Source organism: Phasianus colchicus, chromosome 2 (assembly GCF_987193195.1).
Source record: "Phasianus colchicus chromosome 2, bPhaCol1.hap1.1, whole genome shotgun sequence".
NCBI lineage: Eukaryota > Metazoa > Chordata > Aves > Galliformes > Phasianidae > Phasianus > Phasianus colchicus.
The window spans coordinates 103,731,588-103,757,325 of record NC_143437.1 but is presented as its reverse complement, the minus strand read 5'-3'; the positions used below and the strand labels follow the sequence as shown (position 1 = coordinate 103,757,325).

Sequence of the window (25,738 nt, the reverse complement as noted above, 5' to 3'; positions counted from 1 at the left end):
AATTGCTATTCTACTGTCAGATACCAAGTACAACACACAGCGGAATCGATGGCAGAACATGAGGTTAACAGTAACTAGCCCATGGCAAAGAACAGCTGAAGTAAATACTCTGAAAATGCATATATATATATTTTTTTCCTGCATCTTCATATGGATGCACAGGGCGTCTTCACGAATAGATCATCTTCCCACTGAAGTTTCTGCTAATCTACTGGTGCCTCCAGTTGGAATGGCTTCAGAGTTTAACCCTAGTACACACTGACTGAAATGGCTTTTATGTTACATTTAACATAGAGAGATCTCATTTATTCTTCAAGAAAAAATGCCATTTCTTGTTTTGATTTCTATAATAATACAGAGAGCGCAATATAAATCACATTAAGCCTTAAGTGCCATCTCAAAGGAGCTACTAATAAATATCAGGAGAGGATTCTAGACATGCTGCATTTATAAACGTACTGACTCTGCGAACTGTAATGATTTTAGATTATTAAGGGCATGATCCTAAAAAGTACTGATTGTCTCTTTCAATGAAGGATTTCATTGACTTTATGGGGCTTCTGAAAGGACTAAGCTCTATACAGCAAACATCCTCTAGAAAGCACGTCTTCAGAAATCTCCCTCTGTACTCCTAAGTTTATTGTCTTGCAAAGACACATTTGATCAATTTACAGGTGAATATTTATTTTTCTCACCTGACATTTTTGCAAACTCAACTAGACACCAAGCTGGATTTTTCCTTATTCAAGCATCATCATCAGTAATAAAGGTATTTTTGCCTTGGATACACCTGTGCAACTCCATTAGCCTTCATCAAGGTTACATGTGTACAACTGAGATTATACTCGTACAAGGAAGGTAATTGGGATGGAGAGACCTGACTGTGGGCACAAATCGACCTCTGCAGTACTTATTGCTGATGATGATGTGAAAGAAAGCAAAAAAATGGCGAGGTTGGCAAATGGGCAAAACCTCTTGCTTTTTTTTTTTTTTCCCTGCATCACGTGTGAGCTTTGTGTGAACAACTGACAAGCAAGAATGCTGAAATCTAGGATTTTGCTCTTATGGTCTCTTTTCAGAGAATTTAATTAATTTTTGTTTGTTTGTTTGTTTGAAATGAGTGCATACCAAAACAGCTTTAGATGCAAACTATATCTCCATTTGGTAAGGAAATAATACAGCAGCAATGTTTCTCTAAAAATAGACGCTGCCTGGTGATTTATGCACACAAGCAGATGTCTTTGCAGCAAAATGCAGATGACAGTCTTTGGCCAGTCAGTTTTTATATTTCTCTAAGTTGATTCTAAGAAGATCTTCATTCCCTCCAGACTCTACACCTTGTCACCCTAAAAGCATATTCTCCAGACTTTACTATTAAATGATAATGAGCAGACAGAGAGAAAGGACAGGAGAGATCTGTCTGTAGCTACAGCTAGCAATCATTAGATTTACAGAGGGGAAAAGACATGCTTCCTAGGCCAACATATTTTTTATGAATAATTGATAAGGCAGTCAGCACAGTTATATCATAGAAGTGTAATATATATCCATAATTATAAAACCAGCTTTGTGCAAAAGGACATGATACACTGAAAGGAGATACCAGCCAATATGCCATCCTGAAATAAAATACAGTCACTATTGTGTTAGTTGGCGAAATTTAAATACAGGATTTGAAGCAAGCAAAATGTTCTTTAATCCCATTTTTTAGCACAGTCCAGGCTCAGTCTGCTCAGGAAAATACTGCAAGGCAAAATCAGCAGCTGCATTAATTTGCTGATGATTGAGAGAAAAATGAAAGTTATCCTCATGGTTTTTTTTTTCTCCCTACTTGCTACTCTAACTTACTAATAATACGAGAGCACCAATTTATTCCTATGCAAGTATATGAAGCATACAAATTGAAAAATCAATGTAATGGAAAAAAAAGATTATCATGCACTGTTTAGAATCAATCAGCTAGAAACAGAGGGGGGAAAATGTGAAGGCGGAGACCTGATGTTTAGAAAATGTACGTATTGCACCTACCCTAAGCTAAGTGTTTGTGGCAAACAACTATGCTTTGCCTAATATGCAGACTGAGCTATATTTTGACCAGGAAAAAAAAAAAAAAAAAAGTCTTATTTCTAATCTTTTCTACAGAGAAATTCATCAGTTGTTTTTAATTCTTTCAAAAATCCCTGGATAATAAAAATAACAATCCCTTTGCCCATAAAAGGCACGCAAAAGCATGTTAACAAAGATTTCAGGGTGAAGGGATCAAGCTCATCAAAATCCTCTATTAGCACGACGTCTCAGCATCGTTCCCCAGAATGCTGACAGCTCAGTGTAGCTTGAAGGATAAACTTTTGTCAGATGTGATGGAGTCCCTTGAAAGCATGGACAGCGATAGTGTTTAGTCGGAGCCTATCAGTAGATCAGCTACTGAATTGCTATTAGCAGATCAGTTTAAATCTTAGATCTCTCAGTAGTGGAACACTCTCTTCGGCCAAAACAGGCCTCTACTGATCAGAAATAATTACACTGTACGAGTCAGATGTGTAACAAATGGATCTGAGTCTCACTTTGGAAATACATTCAGAGGAAGTGGAAAGAATGGCTACTGGCTCTGTGACAGGAGATTCAATCTTCATAAACCTGCAAGAGAGGGGAGGAAAAAAAAGCGACACAAATGCGCCCTACAAAAGAACAGAGCAGATCACAGCTGGAAGGAAGGCAAACCTTTTAATCAGGTCCTTGAAATACAAGCTGCAGGAAGCTAGAACATTTTGGTGGACTTCAAACTCTTTGCCTTCAACAATAATTTTCAGGTCTGTAAACTCTTTCGCTCTGCGTTGCTGGTTCAACTCCTTCAACATTTCTGCAGAACAGAGAAGACAGACAGTGCCAGGGTTCCCATTAAGAGTTTTTTATTTTTACTTTTTACTTTTCAATTTTCTTTTCTTTTCTTTTCTTTCTTTCTTTTCTTTCTTTCTTTCTTTCTTTTTTTTTTTTTTTTTGTAAAGAAGTAGAGAAACAGGAAATAACTGATATTTTTGTTGGTAAGATTGGCTCAACACAGACAGTCAGAAGTTACAAACGTAACATATTAAAAAAAAGAAAAAAAAAAGGAAAAAGAAAAAGCAGGAACCAGTAGGTCTAAACAACGGAAACATATACAGAAAAAAAAGCAAAAACAATCCTAAATTTGGAAGGGTTAAAATGAAAACAAAATATTTAAGCATCAGCAAATCAGAAACACAGAGAATGCAATCTCACAGAAAAGTTAAAATAATTTGTTATAACAAAAATCAAGAGCTAATGAATTTCTATCCAAATGCAAATAAGCTTTGAACATACTAGAATAATATTAGTAAAAATATGGTATTATGATGTAATATGAACTGGATATGGGTCAAAATAATAAAACCACAAGACCTGCAAAAATAACTTAGCCTTAACATAGTAAAATTGTGTTAAGCCTCTCATTTAACAGAGTAAAATAGTACTTATAAATAATATATAGACTAAATTGCATACACAATTAAATGAATTATCAATACATCTTGGAATATACCTCAGCTCTATAGATCACAATATACACATATCAGAATTAGTTTAAAAGCATCCTTATGATAAAAAATAATCTCACACAGAGAATAAATTACTGCCTTTTATAGTAATTCCCATCTTTTGCACTCCAAGGATTTTTACCATCGCAGCATTTTTATTTTTTAGCCTTCAATGGCTTCATTTACAGCAACAATCAACTTTCACACATCATGAAAGAATTGTAATGATTAAAATAACCTATGAAAGTGTTTCCATCCTGCAATAAAGCACCTACCTTGCTTGATGCCTCCTTTTATAAAGCCTAGTGGTACTAAAGGAATGGAATGATAGCATGCCACATCTTCATGTGTGGATGTGAACTGCTGAGCAACCTACATGTTTCAGAAACCAGTTGAACTTTTAAGGGTAAGCCTTCCCTCCAACTTCGTGGGCCAAAGTGCCTATCAAGATGAATGATATACTTTTTACCAGGCAATAGTCTGGCTGTTCAAAAGCCGGTGATCAAGATGATAAAAGAGCTGATTTTAAATACTAAAGAATTTTGGTTTTATTTTGTTTGCAATAGGTCAAGGTTCTCATTTTCTCACTGTAACACCCTAAGCACATCCTTCTTCAGGCAGATCTGTAAATCAACATTCCTTCACATGGAATCCAAAGTTAAAAGGAGCTGGCATGTGTTACTAGAATTAAGTTTAAAGCCACTGTGTCAGGCTTGGGCACTGTGCTGCCAAAGCATTGCCAAAACGGCCTTATGAAATAGGGACCCAAATAACCTTTGTGCTCTCCTGTCCCCCAGTGAAACTCCACAAGAGAGAAGCACCAGCGGTTAAACAACACAAAAACATACAAATATACAGCTGCTGTGTCAAAACAAATAGAAGTTCTCCCAAGCCCCAACATCTGTGGTGCACATTTTTCAGGCCTAAGTAAATAAATGTCACCTTGCACATTTATGTCTATTTAATGGAAACACAGTAGTGTCTGAAAGGCTAATTATTCTGTGCTGAAATGGGTCAGTGCTCTCCAGAGAGCAAGCAGATCATTAGAGAGGGCACGGAAGTAACAGCAGGTTGTGTCAGATCTATAATAGAGGAAAATAAACCACTCTGTCCTGTGGGTGCTATAGCAGGGGCTATTTTTAAGGAATTTATCTAAGCTGAAGCACAACGATGCAGGCCTCACTGAAGGACCATGGATACTCAGGGTGTTTTGCCTGATTTAGGGCCCAAGTAACTAACACCTTTGGTTTCACAGGAATGGCATTATGTGTTTTCTTTGTTGCTGTCCTGCATTCAGCTGGGACAGAGTTGATTCTACCTCCTTAGTGTCTGATACAGTGCTATGTTTTAGCTTTAGGAGAAAAACAATGTTGCTAACACGCCAACATTTTAGTTGCTGTGCTACCTGTTGGGTACCTGTACCTGTACCTGTACCTGTGCTACCTGACAGCTGCATATTTTTTTAGTGGATTGTGGAGGAAGTATGTTTCAGATCCTTTTCATGTACGAATGACTCTCTTTCCTTGGCCCACTTTCCCACTTTCACCTGCAGTACCCATCTTTCCCTCTGGGCCCACATGCTACCATTTCACGCCTTAAAGACAGCTACTTTCCCCTTTGAACTTTCTGACAGTCTCTCATATCCTCTACTTCATTTCACTTCTGTTTTCTGTCATTCCCTTTTCAAATCTGCCCACCTACTGTCCTCTGCCCACGACAATGGCATTTTTCCTATGTTCCCCTTCAAGTTCCTTTAGTATCTGCAGCAGCCCTTTACAATCTTCCCTGCAGAAGTCTTTCAAGACAAAGGCTACAACCAAGACAAAATCACCCAAGTTCAAGATTGTATGTACACTTCCACAAGAGGTCACTCTCCATCTCACCTCATTCCATTTCCTCCTTTTAAAGCTGATGATCAATTACTTTTAGCATTCAAAGACACAACTGCGTAGCAACCACACAAATGGATCCTGTGCTCTGAGAGAGAAGACGAAATAGGGTTTAGCTTCATTCTGAATGGGCTGGGCTTTTTGGAGGTGGGCTCAGGGTGAGCAGGTGGTACAGACCATCCTTGACATCAAGACTATGGCCAAGATGGCTGAATAATGTGACCCGAAGTTCAGCCTCTCAGTGCTGGAAGCTCTCTGTGCTATCTGCTGTAAGTGTGTGAGCCGATTGGAACATCTAAGTCCTCAGACAGCTCCCCAGGTAACAGCCTCATTTGTTGGACTTTGCTGAGCACCCTTTAATTACATCCAGTCCTGCAGTTCCTGGTCCCAGTTTCTGTTTACGTACTTTCCACACTCCAGTGTGTTTTACGCCACATGCATTCATTAAAGGATGCAAAGCACAAAACACAGGTCTGAAACAGCTGTGCCACTTGGCTCATAAGAAAGAAATCAGAACAAGCCCTAATCACAATTTGGAGCTCCTTTTTCCCATTTGGAGAACCTAATTTCTTCCTTTGCTCTGGACTTTTCATGCTGCCCTCTACAGAGAGCTGACTACATATAGCCCCGTGTTTTTTGCAGCTCAGTTTCTGAACCATAAAGAGAAGAGGCAGGTGGAGAGGAGAAGGAAGTCAGGAGACTGCATTGATTCATCGATCTTCCTAGCCGAGGCCCCTTTGTATTGCTAAATAACTAGCAGGCATTAGTATTGGACACAAGGTTATATCAGAAAGGGCCCTCATTCTCAGAGTGTTTGTAATGCTCACACTGTGCTTAGCCAGGCATTAATGATTTATGAGGGCTCAGGATGAGCTGCAAAACAAATTTTTTCACCAGGTAATAATGCCTGCCGATGAGTTGTAAAAGGAGAAACAACACAGTGCAGTCCTGGCAGTGAAAAACGATCCCAACCATCTCATGCTAGTCCTTCTTCTGGGCTCCTCCTCGTTTCCAGCTTTTTCTCCAACGCATGGAATTCCCTGAAAGGGATGTGCTGGGTATTTCCTATTGTTTATTTATTCCCCTGGTCTCTTTGTTCATACAGAGGTTTACTGTTCATCTGCTTTTTGCCTCATTTGATTTCTTTTTTTAAAACAGACACAGATAAAAATGGAGTGTAATGACTGTTAGGGGTGTCAGTAGAGTGGGCACTGCTGTTCTCTCTTCCCAGAACATCACAGGAAACACCCATGCGTCCATAGTAAGGAAGGAATAGGAAAGAATCCTCCTTCCTCCTCCCGGGTTCATACAAACTTTGAGACCATACAACCCAGTCCTTTCTATCCATCACTGTTGATGCTCAATCATTCTCAAAGGCTAGCTGCATGTTTTCCTCATAAAGAAGTACATAATAGGCACCAGCATGTTATTCCATAATTATAAGAGGCATATTGCTAAAGAACCTGAAAGGGACTTGACCTGAAACCTGCAGCTGAACATCTCTGTGGAGCCTGAGAAAGGAAGCACTCACTATATTGCCATTTCAGCCTTCATTTCATTGCCTGGGGGCACTTAAACATAATTATATTGAGAGTCCCAGAGACAATATGGGTCAGGATGTACAAGTGACTTTCCTCACGTCACTAACAGAGAAGGAAGAGCTCAGATGCTTTGATTCCTGGTCCCCAGCTCCACCCACTGCACTACATTTTCTTCCTCTTAATTAATGGACAAATTACAACTGAAGAGCCCATAAGCCTTGGATCATATGTAGGACCAAGAACAACTATGTAATTGTATAGATCAAGTAATGGGAACAGAAATGATATAATAAATTTTATTTTTTTAATTACTTACGATCGGATGTAAAAATGAAAAAGGAACTTATTCCCCAAGTTTATCTATTCTGTATTTCATGCACTTTGGAGACTGGACGCCCAGTCAAAGATTCTTTCCAATGCACATTCTTGTGGCACAGTGGAAACTCTCGAGTTTCTTTCCACTTTTAATGAAAAACTTTTTATTTCAGCTTAAATTTGGACAGATGAGGTTTAAAGGGGGAGGGGGAGGGAGGGCAGCAAGCAAGAGCTAAATTATAAGGAACTTTGAAATATGGAAGAATACTTCTTACAAGTAGTGTTTATAGAAAGTTGTTGGGAAAAAACAAACCTATTATAAAACAGCAAAGGGTAATTGGTGAAACATCACTAATTATTCCTGAGAAGAACATGCAAGTGCTTACCTAGGCTTTCATGATTGGTACAGAAAATGAGGGGGGGGAGGGCAAGAAAAGTTACCTGAAAGAAAATCTAATTACTTTCTTGCCTTAACAACTAGGGAGATTAATTCCCAAGGTTATGTTATATAGTTAAAGTTATGAAAAAGAAGCATTTTAACCAGTCAGTGCCAGCACTGCAAACACCGGCACGTTTTGATAGATGGTGGTATTTTAAAAGCCACAAGAAATTAAGTTATGAAGCAAAATATCTAGCTGTCAAATGGGAGTTATGAGTCACGGGAAAGTGTGTACCACAGTGAACCTGCCTTACTGAACGCCACAAGGTTCTCTAGTAATTTTCCAAAGTTTCTCTTTCTCCTCACTGCAACACCCAGAGCCTAATGTGTGCCAAAATTAGATGCTCCATTTACCCTCGCTATGTAGCTTGAAGCAGCTGCAGAGAGGCAGTAACCAAATGCCTTGTTGCACTGTCAGGCCAGTCTGATAAGGTTACACATTTGTACTTGGCTTTGCAGCAGCTGAGGCTGTTGTCTGCTCTGCTGAGGCATCTTGACACTGCAAACTCAGTCACAAGTGATCAACATCCTTTTGAGACTCCAGGCATTATTGGGCATGGACTCAATTGTTTCCTGGTTGACAAATATCCTGTTGGTTAAATTATCCTCCTAGCAGTGTGAAGACAAGCACACATCTCTGGAGAAGAGCTTTTACACTTGGGACTGAGAACAAGACATAGGTCTCGTATTTCAGTATTATTATTTTTAATCTGAAAGGGAATAGTATTAGAGAAAAAGGGGAATCAGGGAATCATTAAGGTTGGAAAAGACCTCCAAGATCATCTAGTCCAACCATCTACCTCTCACCAGTGTTGCCCACTAAACCACGTTCCTTAGGACCATATTTACACGCTTCTGGAACACCTTCAGGGACAGTGACTCAACCACCTCTCTCTGGGCAGCCTGTTCCAGTGCCTGACCACTCTTTTGGAGAAGTTTATCCTGATATCCAACCTGAACCTCCCCTGAAGCCAGGTGGGAATCAAATGAAGATGTCTCAGATACTACCCCATCATCTTGAGATTCCTTCCTACAATCTAAAGACTGCATTGTCTTCTCCCCTAGAATTACTAAGGGAGGATAGAGAACCTGAGAAGAACCACTCATTTAATTTTTTCACAGAAGGTGAGAGGTAACCTGTTACAGATAAATACTTCCTCCTTTTTTTTCCAACTGAACTCAAATGCAATTGAACTCTGTCAAGGGCAGAAGGTGAGGTGGCACAACAAAGCTGTGACTCCCCTGCATGGGGTCATTTATCTTAGAGATGGGGGGAGCTGATGAATGGGGGAGCTCTTTCATCCTGCACTGTGATGAAGTGCAAAGACAGATGATGACTTAGCTCTGTCCTCCTCTCCCAGTCTCTGCTGATTATGGGGTTTTCTCAGGATGCCAGCCTCCTCCAAAGGCACCCGAAAGCAATTGACAGCTTGTGGCTTCTCCTGAACATGATGTGTTCTGAAGCCCTGAAGGCAGATGAAATAATGAACTGCTAAGTGCTTAACATGGACAACAGGAGCACTACACCCCCAGCAAAGGCTCAGCAAGGCTATGCCCTTCAGTCTCTGCATCCCAACTGCACTCCCTCTAAAGATAGGACACAGACTGATAAAGAGGTATCCCTGCTGGCACAGCTACATCAACCCTGAAATAAGCCTACAAGAGTCCTCTTCTGATGTGTTTTGTTGGCACGGAAACGTGAAATGCAAGGCATGACTTTTTTCTACTCCAAAAACATCTATGGCAGCAGGACTTCATAGCACAGACCAAACCTGTCTGGATTTTAGTCTTACTCACGCTACTGCACACCTTTGCTACAAAAGAAAACAGGAACAGATGCTGGAGATTGGGAAAATATTTTAAATTCCATACTGAACAACACATATGAGGCTGTATATGATAATTCTGCTCAAAGGATTGTTGGCAGTGAGGTTCCCTGCTGGGCTAAATAATTTTTCACTGTTCACGTTGACGAACTTTTCACACCTTACTGCAAGGAAAAAGGGTCATCAAAGTCAGATGCAGTGTTTACTCATGTGAGGAAGACAACTACAACTCTGTGTGTAAATGGAGCCATTATAAATGTACTAGAAACTTAGAGAAGTCACAGCATCATGTTTTGAAAACAATTTTCAGGCTATTATCATCACTAGAACTGACATTAGGAGGTGCCTCAAGGATGTCTTCACACGTTACAGAGTTGATATTTTCAATGTTAGACCACAGAACTATTTCAACACATTTTCTGTTTATATTGAGTTGGATGACACCCCTAATTTCTTGAAGATGTACTTTAAATGCAACATTGGAGAGATTCTGACACCAGAGCTTGTGCATAAAAATGACCAAAAAGAAGAAGTTTGGGGTCTATAATGCTCTTGGCATTCTGATTTATAAGGTGAACACTTCTACGGTACCCATGCCCACTAATTTATAGTCATATGGGGTTACAAATGAAACATTGAGCACGTGTGACTGGCTTTGAAAACGAACTGCATTTACACTACATATTTGGATGCACAGGAAGAATGAGGAAAAAAAAAAATGGAGACAATCAGATTTGTTTCCCAACACAGACCGTGATCCATGCGAGCAGAAGCAGCAAGACCAAATGGTCCAGCACAAAAGCACCCACTGACATGCTGAGATGAAGATGGAGTTTCCTGTAACAGGATCTGCTGTTTTTTTTCCAGGATTCACCTCTGATCAAATAGCAAGTTGGCTGCAGCCTGTTCTATATTGGCCTGTTCTATATTGGCCAAGGCAACAAACCCCAGAGGCTCCCAGCAAATTGCCAGCCTGGCCCCCTGTTCCGTATATAACATGGCACTATTTCAGTTAGCACTGTAACTTGATTTCCTGGCAGACAATAATTTTCTCTGGAGACAAAATAAGAGGGAGAGAGACAGAAAGAGAATGAAAAAAAACAACCCTGTGAGTGCTGGAAACACAGAATAGCCCAGATTCAAAGAGAAATTTAGTTCTGATTGTTTTATTTACCAGCAGACAGCCCTGAATATCAATACATGCTTAAGGGATGGCTAAAATATTTATTACTATGTGATTTGGGCTGGATTCAGTATTACCCTAATTGCTTGTAGCAGAAGACTAGCAGATAGCTTTTAGACCTTTTTGATCTCTTTATGTAGTGCAAGGCATTAGCTAAATGTTTCCTCATTTTGAAGGCTTTGAACAAGAAGCACCCATCTGTGAAACCAACAGTGTAATCAAGGCTGCCGACATGTCAGCAGCAGTCAGGGGCTGACCAGTGCTGGTGGTGGAAGAACAAGAGCTGTGCATTGTGTGCTACCAGCAATCAGGGGTGTACGTACAGCAGCATGGAAACAACACAATGCTCCTTTCCCCAAATAAGAAAAGATGATGGCTTTCTTAAAATAGATCAGTGATCATGCAATACAAATTGCAGACATTAGTGAGGAGTAAGACAATAAACACAACTGTAAGGCACAGCACCTGACAATCAAGGACTTCAAAGCTCTCAACATACATTAATTAAATAGCACGTGTGACCTCTGCCCATGGCAAAGGCAGTGCTGCCTATTTCAACTGAGTAGGGCTTATTTTTTCTTACATATTTATAATTAACACAATGCTTTGAAATACACCCATCTTTCCTGATCAGTGGTTAAACACTTATCCAGTATTTCACACTACTGCAGTATATAGATACCCAATGAAAGCACATAATGAAAGCACAAATCTTTGGTACAGGGATCCCACCTTCTGAAGAGATATTATACATCATCTAATGATAATGAAGTAGTAAATCTAAGCATCCACTCAGTGGATGGCTTAGTATTGGGCGTATGTTATGCACTGGGTTAAATGCATTTGACAGCATCTCTTGGTCTAGTGGGCATCTCATACATAGAGAAGTGCTCTTTTATACAGACTGCCTGCATAGTGCCTCCCGGTGATTCATTACACTATCAGAACAGGCAGCTGTAATCAAATGATGCTAAATAAAAAAAAAAAAAAAGAAAACACTGCCAGGCCCTCCCTCAGGTACTCTGGAATGGAACAATCTGCTCCACCAACCGGTTCTATGCTCTACAGCTTCAGCTTGTAGCAGTGCTGCACTCACGGTCACCCCAGTCGTGATAATAATGCTTAAATACAGGGCTGCTCACTTACCTCATTAATAGAAATGACAACAGGAGGTTTGGAGACAGCAACATACAAATGATCTTTTTGTGCCCCACAAACTGGGGCAGGACTGCAGAGATCTGAAGGTGCAATGCATTGGAAGTGGAGGCAAAGGAAAGCTGCAGAAATGAGCAGCTCACAGAAACAGCCCTCTGACTTCTCTGTGTTGTTAGCTTTAGGAACAGGGTACAATATGGTAAAAACCTCGTATTTGTCAGGTTCTCTTCAAACATCTCCCTACTTATCACCTTTCCAAATCTCTAGACCATACCTGTCCTAAAGATGTGAAAGAGTTTAAAATTGATGTCTATATATATTTTAACTTTTCTAAGCACTATAAAGTTTTCCAAGTTCAACAGCGCTGTATGTTTTTAGGGAATGTTTTGTAAAATGTCCCCCTTGCTCCTGCTCAGCTCCTGTTTCCCCATAGCAAGTTAAACCTGAGTTTTTAAGCAAACATTTCATAGAATCATAGAATGGCCTGGGTTGAAAAGGACCTCAAAGATCATCTGGTTTCAACCCCCCTTCCACAGACAGGATCACGAACCACTACACCAGGCTGCCCAGAGCCACATCCAGCCTTTTGAAAGTATTGCTGCTGCCATTAGGTATTTTTACATAAATGCTATCAAAGTCCCATTTTTGGTATCTGCGTGGATAGTGAGTTGGTACAGCACAGCACGACAGTACGAGCTGTGACTGCCTGGTCGTGTTAGAAGCCACTGAACTGCAAATGTTGTTTGTATTCAGAGAGGAACAAGTTATTGGGAGGCAGTGACGTAGCTGCCTCACCAAAGCCAGAATTAAGAAAAAAAAGCCACTTTTATAAAGTCTGTTAAGATTAAAGGATAAAGATATATTTAATAAGCAGTGAAATGTTAGGTTTCTCCAAGAATTAAACACGCTTCTAAACATTATTTTGTGAGCGGAACGACTGTCATATGATGAAGACGGTTGATAAGACTTGGCTAAAACATTTCAGATACAAACGAAAATAAAAGGACACCTCAGCAAACACAACCAATAAGCCAGAGTCAAAATTTCAACAGTGAAGACAATATACAAATTTCACAATAATTTCATCATCCAAAAATATCACTAGGACCAACCCGCAAAGGCACCGAACCCATGAAAGGATGACAACAGGCAATTTTGAATCTAGACAAGCATGAAAGAAGCATGTTTTTCTCCTTCTGGGTAGTTATGGAAACAGAGAGATGTAAAACCCCTCCTAACTGAACAAGGGCTTTTTTCCTCCCTGCTCCCATCCGTAACTGTACAGCTGTCACCACAAGCCATCCCGCTCCCTGCAGCCAGCGGGGAGGGAACAAAAGGGGCTGTGAAGCAGCTTCACTTCAAATGACAGCCTCACCAGGGCTCCCGCTTGCACTGCGAAGACAAAGTTGTAAAGTTTTACGGAAGAATTGAAGTGAATTTCTCTTCTAGAGGTCTTCGTGGGAAATCAAAGATCTGTTTTAATTTCAGATACTGGCGGCTTCTTGTCGCTAATGACGGAAATACGTAGAGCCACGGCTCCCCAGTGGGAGAGTGCAGATGACAGGGGTCCTCAGGCACGTGCATATAAGAAGGGTAAAATATATAAAGTCAAACATTAACTATTTCCAGCTCTGAGTGTTAAAGGCTTTGTGAAATGTTAAGAAATGCTGAGGGCTGACATGGAAAGCAGAAACCACATCGATTAGCAGAGGAAACGCACTGCAGCTTTACGTAAGCTGAAACTAATGGGGGTTTAATTTAGATAGAAGATTCTTAATGTCAAATGATTTGTCTGTCTTACCATGGAAATCACAAACACACCTACATGGGGGGCAAAAACCATTGTTTTGGTGCATTCAAGTGGGAGCCCACTTAGTTTGCCAAGTCCACTTAGTGAAAGTCACAGCAGCATTCCTAGTGGTTCATTTGGTTGAAATGAGGATCTAATTTTGGTTACCAACATTTAAATGGAAATTGATGTTTGTCTCCAAGCTGTTTCACCGTGACATACTGAAATGGAGCCTACTAACCCAGAGGACAGAGCTGCCTCTGAGATGCTACTGAAGGGCAGATTCTTTATTGCAACCCAAACTAAAGGGAGGAGACCTCCAAAAGAAAAATAAATAAGTGCTATTTATGACCCATGGTTTTTCTGATTTTTATTTTGCATTCTTCAGGAACAAAGTTGGCGTCTATTTACCTTGTCTTCAGTGATGTTTTGCCCTGTGACACAGAGCAGAACCTGGTGCCTCTGACTAGAGTGAGCGGCACGTCTGAACTGGTTTCAGGAGAGATAATTATTGTAATTTACTTTATTATTTCCCATTCCTCTAGACCATTAATTTTCATATATCATATACATATTTATGAAAATTACCGTACTTTTAATTAACTATATGGTATTAGCAGTTTGTATGTATAAATGAACAACCCCGGGAACAAACTCATTAAAAATCTAATGCTCAGCTTCAAAGGCTTCACGATTTCACCTCTCGTGTGCTTCCCTTCTCTCTGCTTGGCCAGCAGAAGGCAAACGTATAGAAGAACAAATTCCTACCCGTGTGAAAGCTTTTTTTCTCAGGAAATGCCAGTATTTCAACAATTGGGTTTCTCTTCCTGTGTTTGTGTGAACTCTTCCATGGTGTGAATATTTCACGTTGTGTTTCATTTTTTTAAATTCTTGTTTTCAGCTTTTTTGTTGTTGATATGTACATTTGTATATTACTTAGTGGTATGTAGTTGATGGGGACATTCAGGCACAATTGTCACGTCTGATGTCTTTATGTTAGTTTGCGAGCATTTTTCTAGGTCATTATTTTTAATTAATACAAAAAATTCATTTATTTGTATTCTAAATGTCAATCTGTTTTAATCCTAACACAAATACAAAACACTGACCTAGAAAATAAGATGTTACTCTGTCATTAAATAGCATCAATGTAATTAAAAGCCTGGTATTCTAAAACGAAAATAGAGTGTTTGCCCATTTTATGTTGTAATGAACTATCGTATCTACTTGCTACTAAAACTGTATTAAGCTGGATGACAAATACAGAATATGCTTTGAGAAAAATAAAAACCAAAAAAACCAAAACCAAACCAAACAATTTCTCCAAACGAATTCTGAAATAAGTTGCTTGTTAATTAAGTGACTTCTGAAATTAGCATTATTTGAAAAAAATAATGGTGTCTTACATCCAAAAATACTTACAATGACCATTTATGGGATGAAGGCACCATCGGTGCTATATCAGGCAGCTGCTATTTATCAGCAAGCAGAGGCTGCTTTAACACCATTACATTTATGCAATAACTGGTGGAGCTAAACTGATGCAAAGCCTGTGTGAGTGACAGTATTTGCCAGTTCTAACCAACACACCAGTTCAACAGAGAAATTATTTTGGTATATTTTACAGCACTCCACTGCTGAACTTTAAAATAAATACAGTTCTATAGATAGATGCTCTCAATACTATAAAAGGAGCATTGTTTCTTGATTTCCTTACATTTTTTAATGTTAATTTTTGAGTCAGCTTAACGTCTTGGGTTTTGTTTTCCTTTTTTCCCCTTAAGTGTTACATCTTTATCCTTCAACTCCCTCTTGTACTCTTGTGATTTTCTCCTAGCAGTGTTTTTTAAAAGTAGTAATATATCACTGAGGAATGTGATTAAGATAATTTGGTGCATTTCTAAGGACATTAAATTGCCAGACTAAAGTGTAATTTGGGTAGGCTGCAACTTTTTTTAAAAAAATACATAATGCTCTAAGTGCAAAATAAAATTGAAGATGAAGCAGCAGCTCTGAAGTCTTTATCTAGCAAGAATTCTAACAAATGAAAAAAAAAACAAGATGTAGATGAAATTTTGCAAAATGTCAGAGTAACTTTTGAGCCTGGGACTTAAGAGCTCTTGATAATTTAACCTGCCTATAATTTGTCACAGTGAAAAACAATGATTTCTCCTGAAATAATAGGGTCAACTCGCATTTGTCTGATCTAAGTAATGTGAAAGGTTAAAAAGATAAAGCTGGAAGGCAAGTACCTATTCTGTAAAATGGCCATTCAGCACCTGATTGGAGCTGTAAATCTCTTGTTCTGTGGTGAATGACAACTCCATATAAAAATACAACATCTCTTTTTATATGGGATTGTCTTAATCATACAAATTGTACATAATTTTAACACCAGACTTCAGTACTGGTTTATCTGCAAAGAGAGTCAGAGTTCAGAACTGCAGCTGGGAAGTCTAACTATTCTATGGTTTTTCCTCTGGAGCTCACGGACCCAGAAGTAACCAAAACCAGTTCTTTTATACTTGTTAGCATTCAATTTATAAATGAGGAAAAAACCACAACCATGGAGTACTGAATAGAGCTTCTAGACAGGAAACATATTCAAGAAACGACTCAGTTTGGAAGCATCCAAAGTCAGGCTGGATGCAACCTGGTCTAGAGAGAGGTGTCTCTGCCTATAGCAGTGGGTTGAAACAAGATGATCTTAAGGTCCCTTCCAACCCAAAATCATTCTGTGATTCTATTCTATGAACAATCATTTTCATGTTCTTCAGAAAGTAAGGAGAGAATAAGGCTGATGCATGCTCAGACAATGGTGGTGCACCAACACAATGTCTTCCCTATGCCAAAAAACAGAAAGCAACAACTACCACCAATATATTGAATATTAGAAAAGAAATTATTTTTTAATATGTGATAACCGAACCAGAGCAGATCTGTATAAAATCCACTGGGGAGCAATGCTGGGCTTCCAATGGGATGTACCAAGCCATATAAAATGGAAGGCATGCTCTTAAGGATAAAAAGTGGGGGTCAGGAGCATACAAAAATCTTGCAACATTAACTGGGCAAACCAGGGTTGTTTCAGGCTGGACTAGAGGCAGAAACTCTCCTGCAAATCCTCAAAGAAGTTGTTTAATAATATGAAAATCACATAGTACCTCTCACACACCAACTAAAAGTGATCCAGGAATGTTAATAGCTGCTGTGTTGTAGTTAAATCCTCATATACCAGCCTAACTAACTCAAAAATAATGCAATCATAAAGTAAAAAAAGTTACACAACTTCCAAAGTGTCAGGTATGATGAGAGAAACCCTCTGGTACATTGGACCTTCCTCAAAGAGTCTTTTTCCTCCCATGAAAAGAGAATTATAACTATGCAGCTGTGGCAGATGTCACTATATGAATATTTATATATCCAGAGGATATTTTGGTCTACCTCACCAGGCATTGTTAATATTTGAATAGATTAATCAAAGCATGGAGTTCACAAAGCAAACTGTCCCCTCACCTCCTCAAAGATGGATGCGGCTCCTGTTCTGAATGATGTGATTGAAGCTCCAGAAGTACTCATCCCCAGAGCTCATGGCTGCACCCCCTGCTCAGGTATCTCCCCACCATAAATGGGAGTGCAGGATGGTGGGCTTCGAAAGGACCTACTAAGGGCTTTGAGAGGAACCAGGGCACAAAAGCAGTCCCTTAACTTCGTGTTTAAGCTTGTAGATTGTCCCTTCCAGCCATCCCAACAGCCCACTCCTGTAACCAGCCTGCACTTGTACATAAGACAGCAAATCCCTCCTGACATGGTACAGCATGGTACCATCAGCTTAAGACTCCTTTAACTCAAGTTGCTCTAAATCGTATCTCTGGCATTCATGCAAAGAACTTCCCAAGCCATTGGCCAAGATGAGTCGGAGGAAAATGCAACAACATATTTTTAATGCTTTTTTTTTTCTTCTGAAAGTATAGAAAATTCAGTTTGCATGAATAGTGGTAACACAACAAAACTTTTTTAAACCAGGAATGAAGTAAGTTTCTTTTTTAGAAACACGCTGTTATGTAGACACACATATGAACAGGCAATGACATTACTGTGGGAGGAATCTAAATGGCATTAAAGCAAGAATACACTTCAAATTGCTTTTCATGCCTTAAAAAACAGCAAAGGAGAACAATGTACTGTACATGCCTATTCATTTCTACTAGACTGGAAAGTAACACAACTCTTGTCTTCATCACTTTCAAGCTGAAGCGTTCATTTTGCATGCCTGTTTTCAGGTTTATAACTTCACACATAAGATACACATGCAGTGGCAATATATACCATTAACTAAGCCTTATTTCCCTATTTTAATGGTATCATATGCGGATCGATGTTTTCAACGAGAAGAATCACAGCTGTCCTTGGGTGACTGAAAAATAACGGAGCTATCTTTATTAAAATCTTTATTATTATTTTTTTTTTCTTAAAGGAGAAGCAGGGCATTCTTGGAAAATCTACTAAACATTTAAGAAAAATATCTGAGCCAGGTGCTTTTCCTCAAGGCTGGGAAGTGCTGGGAAGATCTTTGATGTGTCAGCTCTGACAGTTGTTTCTGTCCACCTCTAGCACTGCAGCAGACGGTTGAGGTTGAGATTGTTTTTTTTTCTCAGCTGTCCCTCCGCTACAAGACAGGACAGCATTCCCCAAAATACCTCTTATTAAAATTAAATTGTGATAAACACTCTTGCATACTTTTATACATTTTTGTCTGGCATTAATAAAAAGATACATATTTTTGGCTGGAATTAATCAAATCTACATTCATCTGCATAAAAGGCATTTTGCCTTGACTTAGCTATCCAGCCTCCAATCCTCAGTCAGACGGGCACCTCCAGAGAGGGAGTCTTCTCCGTTCCTTAGACATCTGTTTCAGCACAGCTGGGTTTCCCCCAGGATTGTCCATCTCTCCCTATTAAGCACAAAGGAAGGCTAGCTGATTAGCTTTGATTAGCTGTCTCCAGCTTTAGACTTCTTTGATCCAGCTGTGTTGCCTCTCGCCCATTGCAAGGCGAGGGAATTGCTGCGGGCAGCAGGCTTCTCTCCTGGCGGATGGGGAGAGCCTGCATGAAGGTCACTGTGCATATGCTGGCAGCTGATTAGGACCAAAAGAGGTCCCTCGATCTGGGGAAAAGCAGCATATGACATTTTTCCCTACTTGAGAAGTCACTGGCAGGAATGAAGAGGCTTCTGAAGCTGTAAAATCTCTGCAAGTTATGAGGAAAAGCATGTGATCTGAATGTAAAGAGGAAAAAGGGAATTCAAATAGAAAGAGGAGGAAGTTTAGGGCTTACTTTTGACAGTCAGGCTGTTGGTCTGGGCATAACTGAGATGGAAAACTGTTAGAGCACACAGGCTGGATGACTGCCTTTGAATAGTAGCTATAAGCAGCTGGCCTAGTCTGCTGCAACTTTCATCACAGAATTGCCATTCAGAGCCTGGGAATATTTGCTATCCAAAGTCACATCGAAGAAATAGAGTAATGAATGGTTTGTATATCCACAGAGACTGAGGGAGCACCGTAGCATATTAAAGAGATGAGAAACAGAGCTAGATATGCACAGGAAGCAATTTACAAGTATTCAGGAAAGCTTGCTTGTAATCTGAACTACCTTATCAAAAAAATAACATGAATGAGTGCTGAATGAACTTAAGACTTTATCTGTTTGTGTGTCTGTTCCACCACAGTGATGGTGGAACCACCATGCTCTGCCACTCACTGCTGGCTGGGGTCCTTAGAATCACAGAATGGTTGGGGTTGAAAGGGACTTTAAAGCCCATCCAGTCCCAAGCCCCAGCTGCTGGCAAGGTTGCCACCCACCAGCTCAGGCTGCCCAGGGCCCATCCAATGGCCTTGAACACTTCCAGAGATGAGGCATCCATAACCTCTCTGGGCAGCCAAGCCCTCACCACCCTCTGAGTAAATAACTTCTTCCTAACATCTAACCTAAATCTCCGCTTGTTTAGTTTCATGTCCTATCCTTGTCCTATCACTATCAGACCGTGTAAAAAGTCACTCTCCATCTCGTTTACACCCTCTAAATACACGAAAGGCTGCAATGAGGACTCCCCACAGCCTTCTCTCCATGCTGCGGTCAGCCTGCAGTCCTCAACGCGTGGCCATCAGATCCCAGCCAATGAAGACAGGCACAGAGCCATCTCTGCGGCCTCGTGTGACGGTAACGCTCACGACGCTGACAAATTACGTCTTCACTCCAGCTCTGGAAGTCCAACCGCGTCCTCTGCGGATTTTATCAACAAGCAATGCGGCTCCGCTTTCCTTAGGAACTACGCACGTATCATTTTAAACACAAAGAGCCGCAGCCAGCCCGGGACTTAGCATTCTGGCTTTGCCCTGCCTCTCCCTGCTGACAAGGAGATGCTCCGGTGCTGCTCTGCCAGGACGTCATTTTCCTTCCACCCCGCAGCAGGCAGGAAGGCATTTGAAATCACACCCTGACAGGCGCTCCGAAGGCTTTCATGGCCAGCAGAAAGAAAAGACAGAGAGGGAGTGAAAGGAAGACAGAGAGAGTGTGCGAGGATGGCGAAACTGAACTGAATTAGAGTTAATTAAACGGGAGCTTTGACAATGTTTAAATAACAAGATTCTACACCCAGCCCTGGAATACCTGTATGAGCTGTCATTTAATTTAAAAGAGCACAATAGTGAAATGCCATTCTCCAGGCAGATCTTTTGCATCTTTCAGATATTGTATTAAAAATTTATTGTGAAGCAGAAGTTCAGAATTTTTTCCCTGGTTTGATAATAGTCTTCTAAAACTTCGTGTCCCAGCGCTTGTTCTTGTGCTATCTGGAAGGGAAGCATCCTCAATAGGTACGAATAGGCAAAGCCCTAAATCTTGAAGTCAATCTCCCCAGCTAACAGTTGGGGGGAACATCAGACTGATATGAAGATGAAAAAAGGAGAATCTTTTCCAGGTAAGATAAACCTTAACAGTAAAATGACCCTGCGATAAGAGGGGAAAAAAGAAGCCCAACAACCACACTTACAAAGGCATTAGATCGAAACTTAGTTAATAAATACTGTATTGCATGTTTTTAAAGAATAGTGCTAATCCTTGGCAGTGCTGCATTCAGCCTTTCATTTTCAGTGTGCTTTATGAAGGATCTCATTTATTCTCCCATATCCGATTCAGTGATGGCTGCAGATCTCTTTTCAGACGCAAGCTTTCAAAAATGGTTTCTCAGCTTGAATTTATTTGAATTAGCATTTCTAATCGAAATCGAGATAATCAGAAATAAGTACCGTATTTTGAAATAAATGCTGATAAACAAATCCTTCATATTTGAACCTATTTGCTTGAAAATAGTGCATCTTGAATGGAATTTGGCTAACATTTTTTCAGCTATTCAGCATCTAACATTCTGCTATATTCATTTTTGATTTAGGTATTTAATCTCATATTACTTGCAAGCTACTCAAAAGCAAAAGCATGTAAAATGACCCAAGCTGTCAAACCAGAGCATAGGAGTTACATGGAAGGAAAAGACAGCAAGCTGATATTTAGCCCCTCAGTTGTTATCTTCACGTCATACAGTACTATTAAGAACAGTACTAGGGCTCCTAATGATGAACTTGCATTTGAATCTATTTTTGACAAAAATCTATGTGAATGAAGTAAGGTTACCCAAGTAGTGCATACAATTTAGAAGAGGTGGCAATTTAGAAACTCCCCACTCTCAAAAAGCAGAAACCAACCCTGTTTAACACTAGTCAGCTGGAAATACCACTCTGAGGGGTGCCTCTCCAGGTGTGAAATCAGAGGAAGAGAGCAGAGCTGTCAGTGATCCCAATGGAGATACTGGAAATAGGATATGTACAAGCACTGGGGCAATCAGCAAGGACAAGATTCAAGTTACGTGAGGACTCAAGTGGATGAAAACTTCAGGGCAACCCAGAAGGCATGTGCATCAGTACTGCCTCCAAAACTCCTTGGGCACCTCTGTGTCGAAGCTGGAGCTCAATGGACATCAACCTCCCAGATCTTAGGATCCCAGCAAACACTGAACTCTGTCCTGGGTCCAATGGAGGGTACCTTCTATAAGGATGGTGAATAACTGATTTCTGGCTGACTGCTGATGCCCGAATGCTCCTTTCAGAATCAGGGCAGACTGAAACTATGTTGTATCCTTGCAAGCACTCAGGGCCAGATTGGATGGGGCCCTGGGCAGCCTGGTCTAGTGGCAGGCAACCAAACCATGGCACAGGGGATGGAACTAGATGAGCTGTAAGAACCCTTTCAACCCAAGCCATTCTGTGACTCCATGATTCTATGAAACTTGGTCTTCTGTATGTTGTTTTATTTATATACATATATATATATATTTAAGTACCAGCAAAAATCAACCAAATAAAGTGGATATATAGACTGACTATGATACAGTCCCCTTTCAGAATGCATTTAAGAGCACAGATAACCTACCCTTCCTCTTTGAGGCTGTCAAATGTTAAATAAATGATCGGTTGAAATACAGAGTGCTTTCAGTGGGAGAATGCAACATCGAACTCTTTTAGCAGTTCTCCCTCTCATGTGTACCTGAAAGAATTTCAGCGTCGCACTACAATATGATGGGGTTGCATTACCCACACTGTGAACTGCAGAGCTGAGCAAAAGGTGCCAGGAAATCAAATGCTGTGATACAGGGCAAATGACACTTCCAAAGACAACTAACAACTCTTTATTTCACTCTGGTGGAAAAAGCAGAAAGGGACAACACACTGGAAAAAAAAATCCAGGAAATGAGAAAGGGTATTAATAGTTCCAGTACAAATTTAAAAAGCACAGGGAGAATTTTTCCTTTTTTCCGCCCTATGTTGATTTCTATTGCTTTACTAAAAATGTTCCCTTTTTAAGCAGTAACATTCATGGGTTGTAACATGGGTCTAGATTTGCTTGTGTGCCTCTCTCTTGCAGAGAAACCTGTCCTTCCTAATTACTTTTAGAGCAGTGACAAAAACCTTGTTGATCTGACCCGACAAATTCTGACAAATGAAACATTCAGAAGTATAAGTATGAACATGCCAACTGCTGAGAGACAGGGATGATAATAGTGCTGTTGATAACAATAAAAGGGACAGGGGAAGGATGAGAACTTAATTTTTGGCCATGTTCCATTTAAAGCAACTACAAAAGACATCTAAAAGAGATGTCAGAGGCAGGGACTCTCTGACAAGACATCTAAGGGAAGATGTCAGAGAAGCAAAGGGCTGCTTACAGAGATGTCCCTATATGGCTGAAGGGATACAGTCTTCCTTCTGGACCATCTCCCAGGAGACTGAACATGGGTAAAATGATATGTGATTTTATTTTATTTTTTAGTTAAGAAGGCAAGATGATCTAAAGGAGTCTTGATACACAATATGTTTTTTTTTTTGCAAAAAATCATGCTTCGATACGTTTTGTCATCAGAAGCAACAACTGCCTACTTTTTTTTGAGGGAAATCATGCAGCCATCCAGTGGTTTACAGTGGGCAGATACATTATAAATAAAAAGATCAGTTTTTATCTCTGCACATTGGGTCAGCAGTACTCAGTTTAAATTTCAGGTACATGAAGTCCATCCTGTCACTGATATACAACCAAGTGCGAGTCCTGCCCTGGGAGCCCTCGAGCCAAAAGCAAGGGAAAGACCTTTCATGAAGCTTGCTGTATGGCAAGAAGCTCTCATCATCAAGGGACTCAAGAAAGGTGATGGAGATTGGCAGTGACTTCTGGTTTTGCTCCTCAAATGCTTTGTTGTAATCAGTACTTTTATGCACATTCAACCGATATTTATCTAAATCTCTGAGCATTTCTTTCTCCCATTTATTCTGGAGTCAGGTTTCTCCTGTTTGTCACTTCTCAGCATGCAGCTGATGCCTTGAAAAAACCCCAAGTTAAGCACTTTGTGCACAAGAGATGCTGGTGCAACAGCAAAGACCTCAAATCAGCATTTGAGCACAGACTGGACTGATAAGCATCAGTAACAGAAACAGCATCAGTGACAAGGGAAGCAAATGAACCTTCTGGAGGGGAGCAGTTAGTTAGGGAAACAGAGCTACATCTCCTGCAGTACTAAATTGAGGTGAATTTCTTTACCTACACAGAGCCTGTGTGTGTCCTTCATATACTTAGGAACTCTCTATTCTTTCCATGATTCCTGCAATGTGAGCTATGCCACAAACAAGTTTCTTAGAAAACCCAAGGAATGCACCCATGCATTATCCAATAGAGGTCTGACAGATCTCATCCCATCCAATTTGCTCCAACAGAGTATTCCATATAATAAGTACATAATATGTACAGTACATATTTTTTTTTCAAGTGGAAATCTGCCTTTATTTCCAAATGCCATCTATGAGTTAGAGACAATGTGCTCCTGCAACAGAGATTCTGCAACTGCCAATGCCATGTGGCAAACTGGGGAGCACCATAACCCAAAGAACATTTTTTTTCCTCTTCTAAATGCAAATGCTACTGAAATAGTGAGACTCAAATTCATCTGAGCAGCATAATTGAGAGAAAACCCCCAACATCTTCACTAACAATGTTTTACAGTAAATGAGTGATAAAAGATGCACTGCTTGGATTCTTGTCTTCACTAATAATTTCCAATATATATGAAGAGAATGAAACGTTTAAACTCAGGGATTGGGGATTAAAGGATATCCATGATGAATGAGCTGTAGAGCTGAAGAGAATTTGTTGTACATCCTGACCAATATAGCAGTGAAAGTAATCAATCCATTACCTCTCCACTGAGAGAAATGGCAGAGAGATAAGAGGATAATGAATGCCAGGCACAATACTGATAAGGAAGACACTTAAAATGACCAGCTAGAATATATTCCATAGTTAATAGTGCTGACAAAAACAGTGACAAAGTAATAATTTATTCATCGAATAAGAGCCATTCCTGTGAAAATCAAGGTAGCATTTTAAATTAAAGCAACTACTGAAATAAGAGTAGCCTTATTAACAGTAGCCATTAATGAAGAATTGTAGAAAAGAATACTTTTAAGGGCTCATTCTGCCATTAACATATGGGCTAAATTACAAAATCCTGTTACTTACAAATGCCGATATAATTTTTTCCTCCAATCCCTTCTGGCTTTTTCCTTAACCCTTTTCTTTAATGCAATAAAAATTCATATAAAGCTTTGCATATTCACATGCAGAATGGATAATGCTTTTGCCCAGTGCTGACATGCCCCTTATCCCCCAATTTCTTAAGAGGCTGACCTAGATTTTGAATCCCATACTAACATTAAATGCTGCCAAAGTTGATATTTAAATCTATGTGATGATTCAGAATGCAACACTTCATTGAGTAAGAAACCACACCCAGCAAAAAGCTGCAGGTATTCAAAAATGTTGGCTTCTCTTTCTCTGTGCCTGTGGATTGTGCAGCATGAACATACTGTGCAGCATGAAGTGTTGCAGATATATAAGGAAGAGAAACAACTGTGGTGAGTGAAATAAAATCTGCATTTGCTCCACACGGCTAAGGTTATGACTAAAAAGCAGGCTGCTCCATCCCAATTTCCTTTTCAGATTTTATTACTGTATTTCTTACATGCTTACACTGTTTGTAAGTCTGTTTGGAGTCATTATTCTCTTGCAAAGTGAACCTGTGGTCAAGTATACTAGCGTTCTTGGTATACAAGCAAGCTATCTAACCACATAACCTTCTGACCCCAAGGTCTATTATTAAAACTTCAAAACTTTTAGTTTCAGCCAGAATATCTTCCAATTATTCAAAGCATCTCTTTCTCGTATTTCAGTCCCAGTGCCAGACAGAAATGGGTTTAGAGAGTTTATCACTTCCCACATAGTGTAATTTTCATCTTGTATATCCATGACAGATACAGAGCTGTACTGTCAGATTTGTTGTCCCATCTGAGACAAAATTAAAACATAACTTTCAGCGACTTGGTGATATTTCGAGAATTCTTTTTAAAAACTGAAGTGATTTTATGCATTCCTTATATTTCAGAAATTATC

General features: G+C 39.9%; 1 protein-coding gene across 5 annotated transcripts in view; it reads right to left on the bottom strand.

Moving 5' to 3' along the window:
- KLHL29 (kelch like family member 29) overlaps positions 1-25,738 on the bottom strand; it is a 403,358-nt gene that overhangs the window by 68,965 nt on the left and 308,655 nt on the right. For all 5 annotated transcript variants that reach the window (XM_090136444.1, XM_090136441.1, XM_031595907.2 and 2 more), the window contains one exon: positions 2,722-2,860. In XM_090136444.1, coding sequence (XP_089992570.1) covers positions 2,722-2,860 — 139 coding nt within the window. The remainder of the gene's footprint in view (positions 1-2,721; positions 2,861-25,738) is intronic.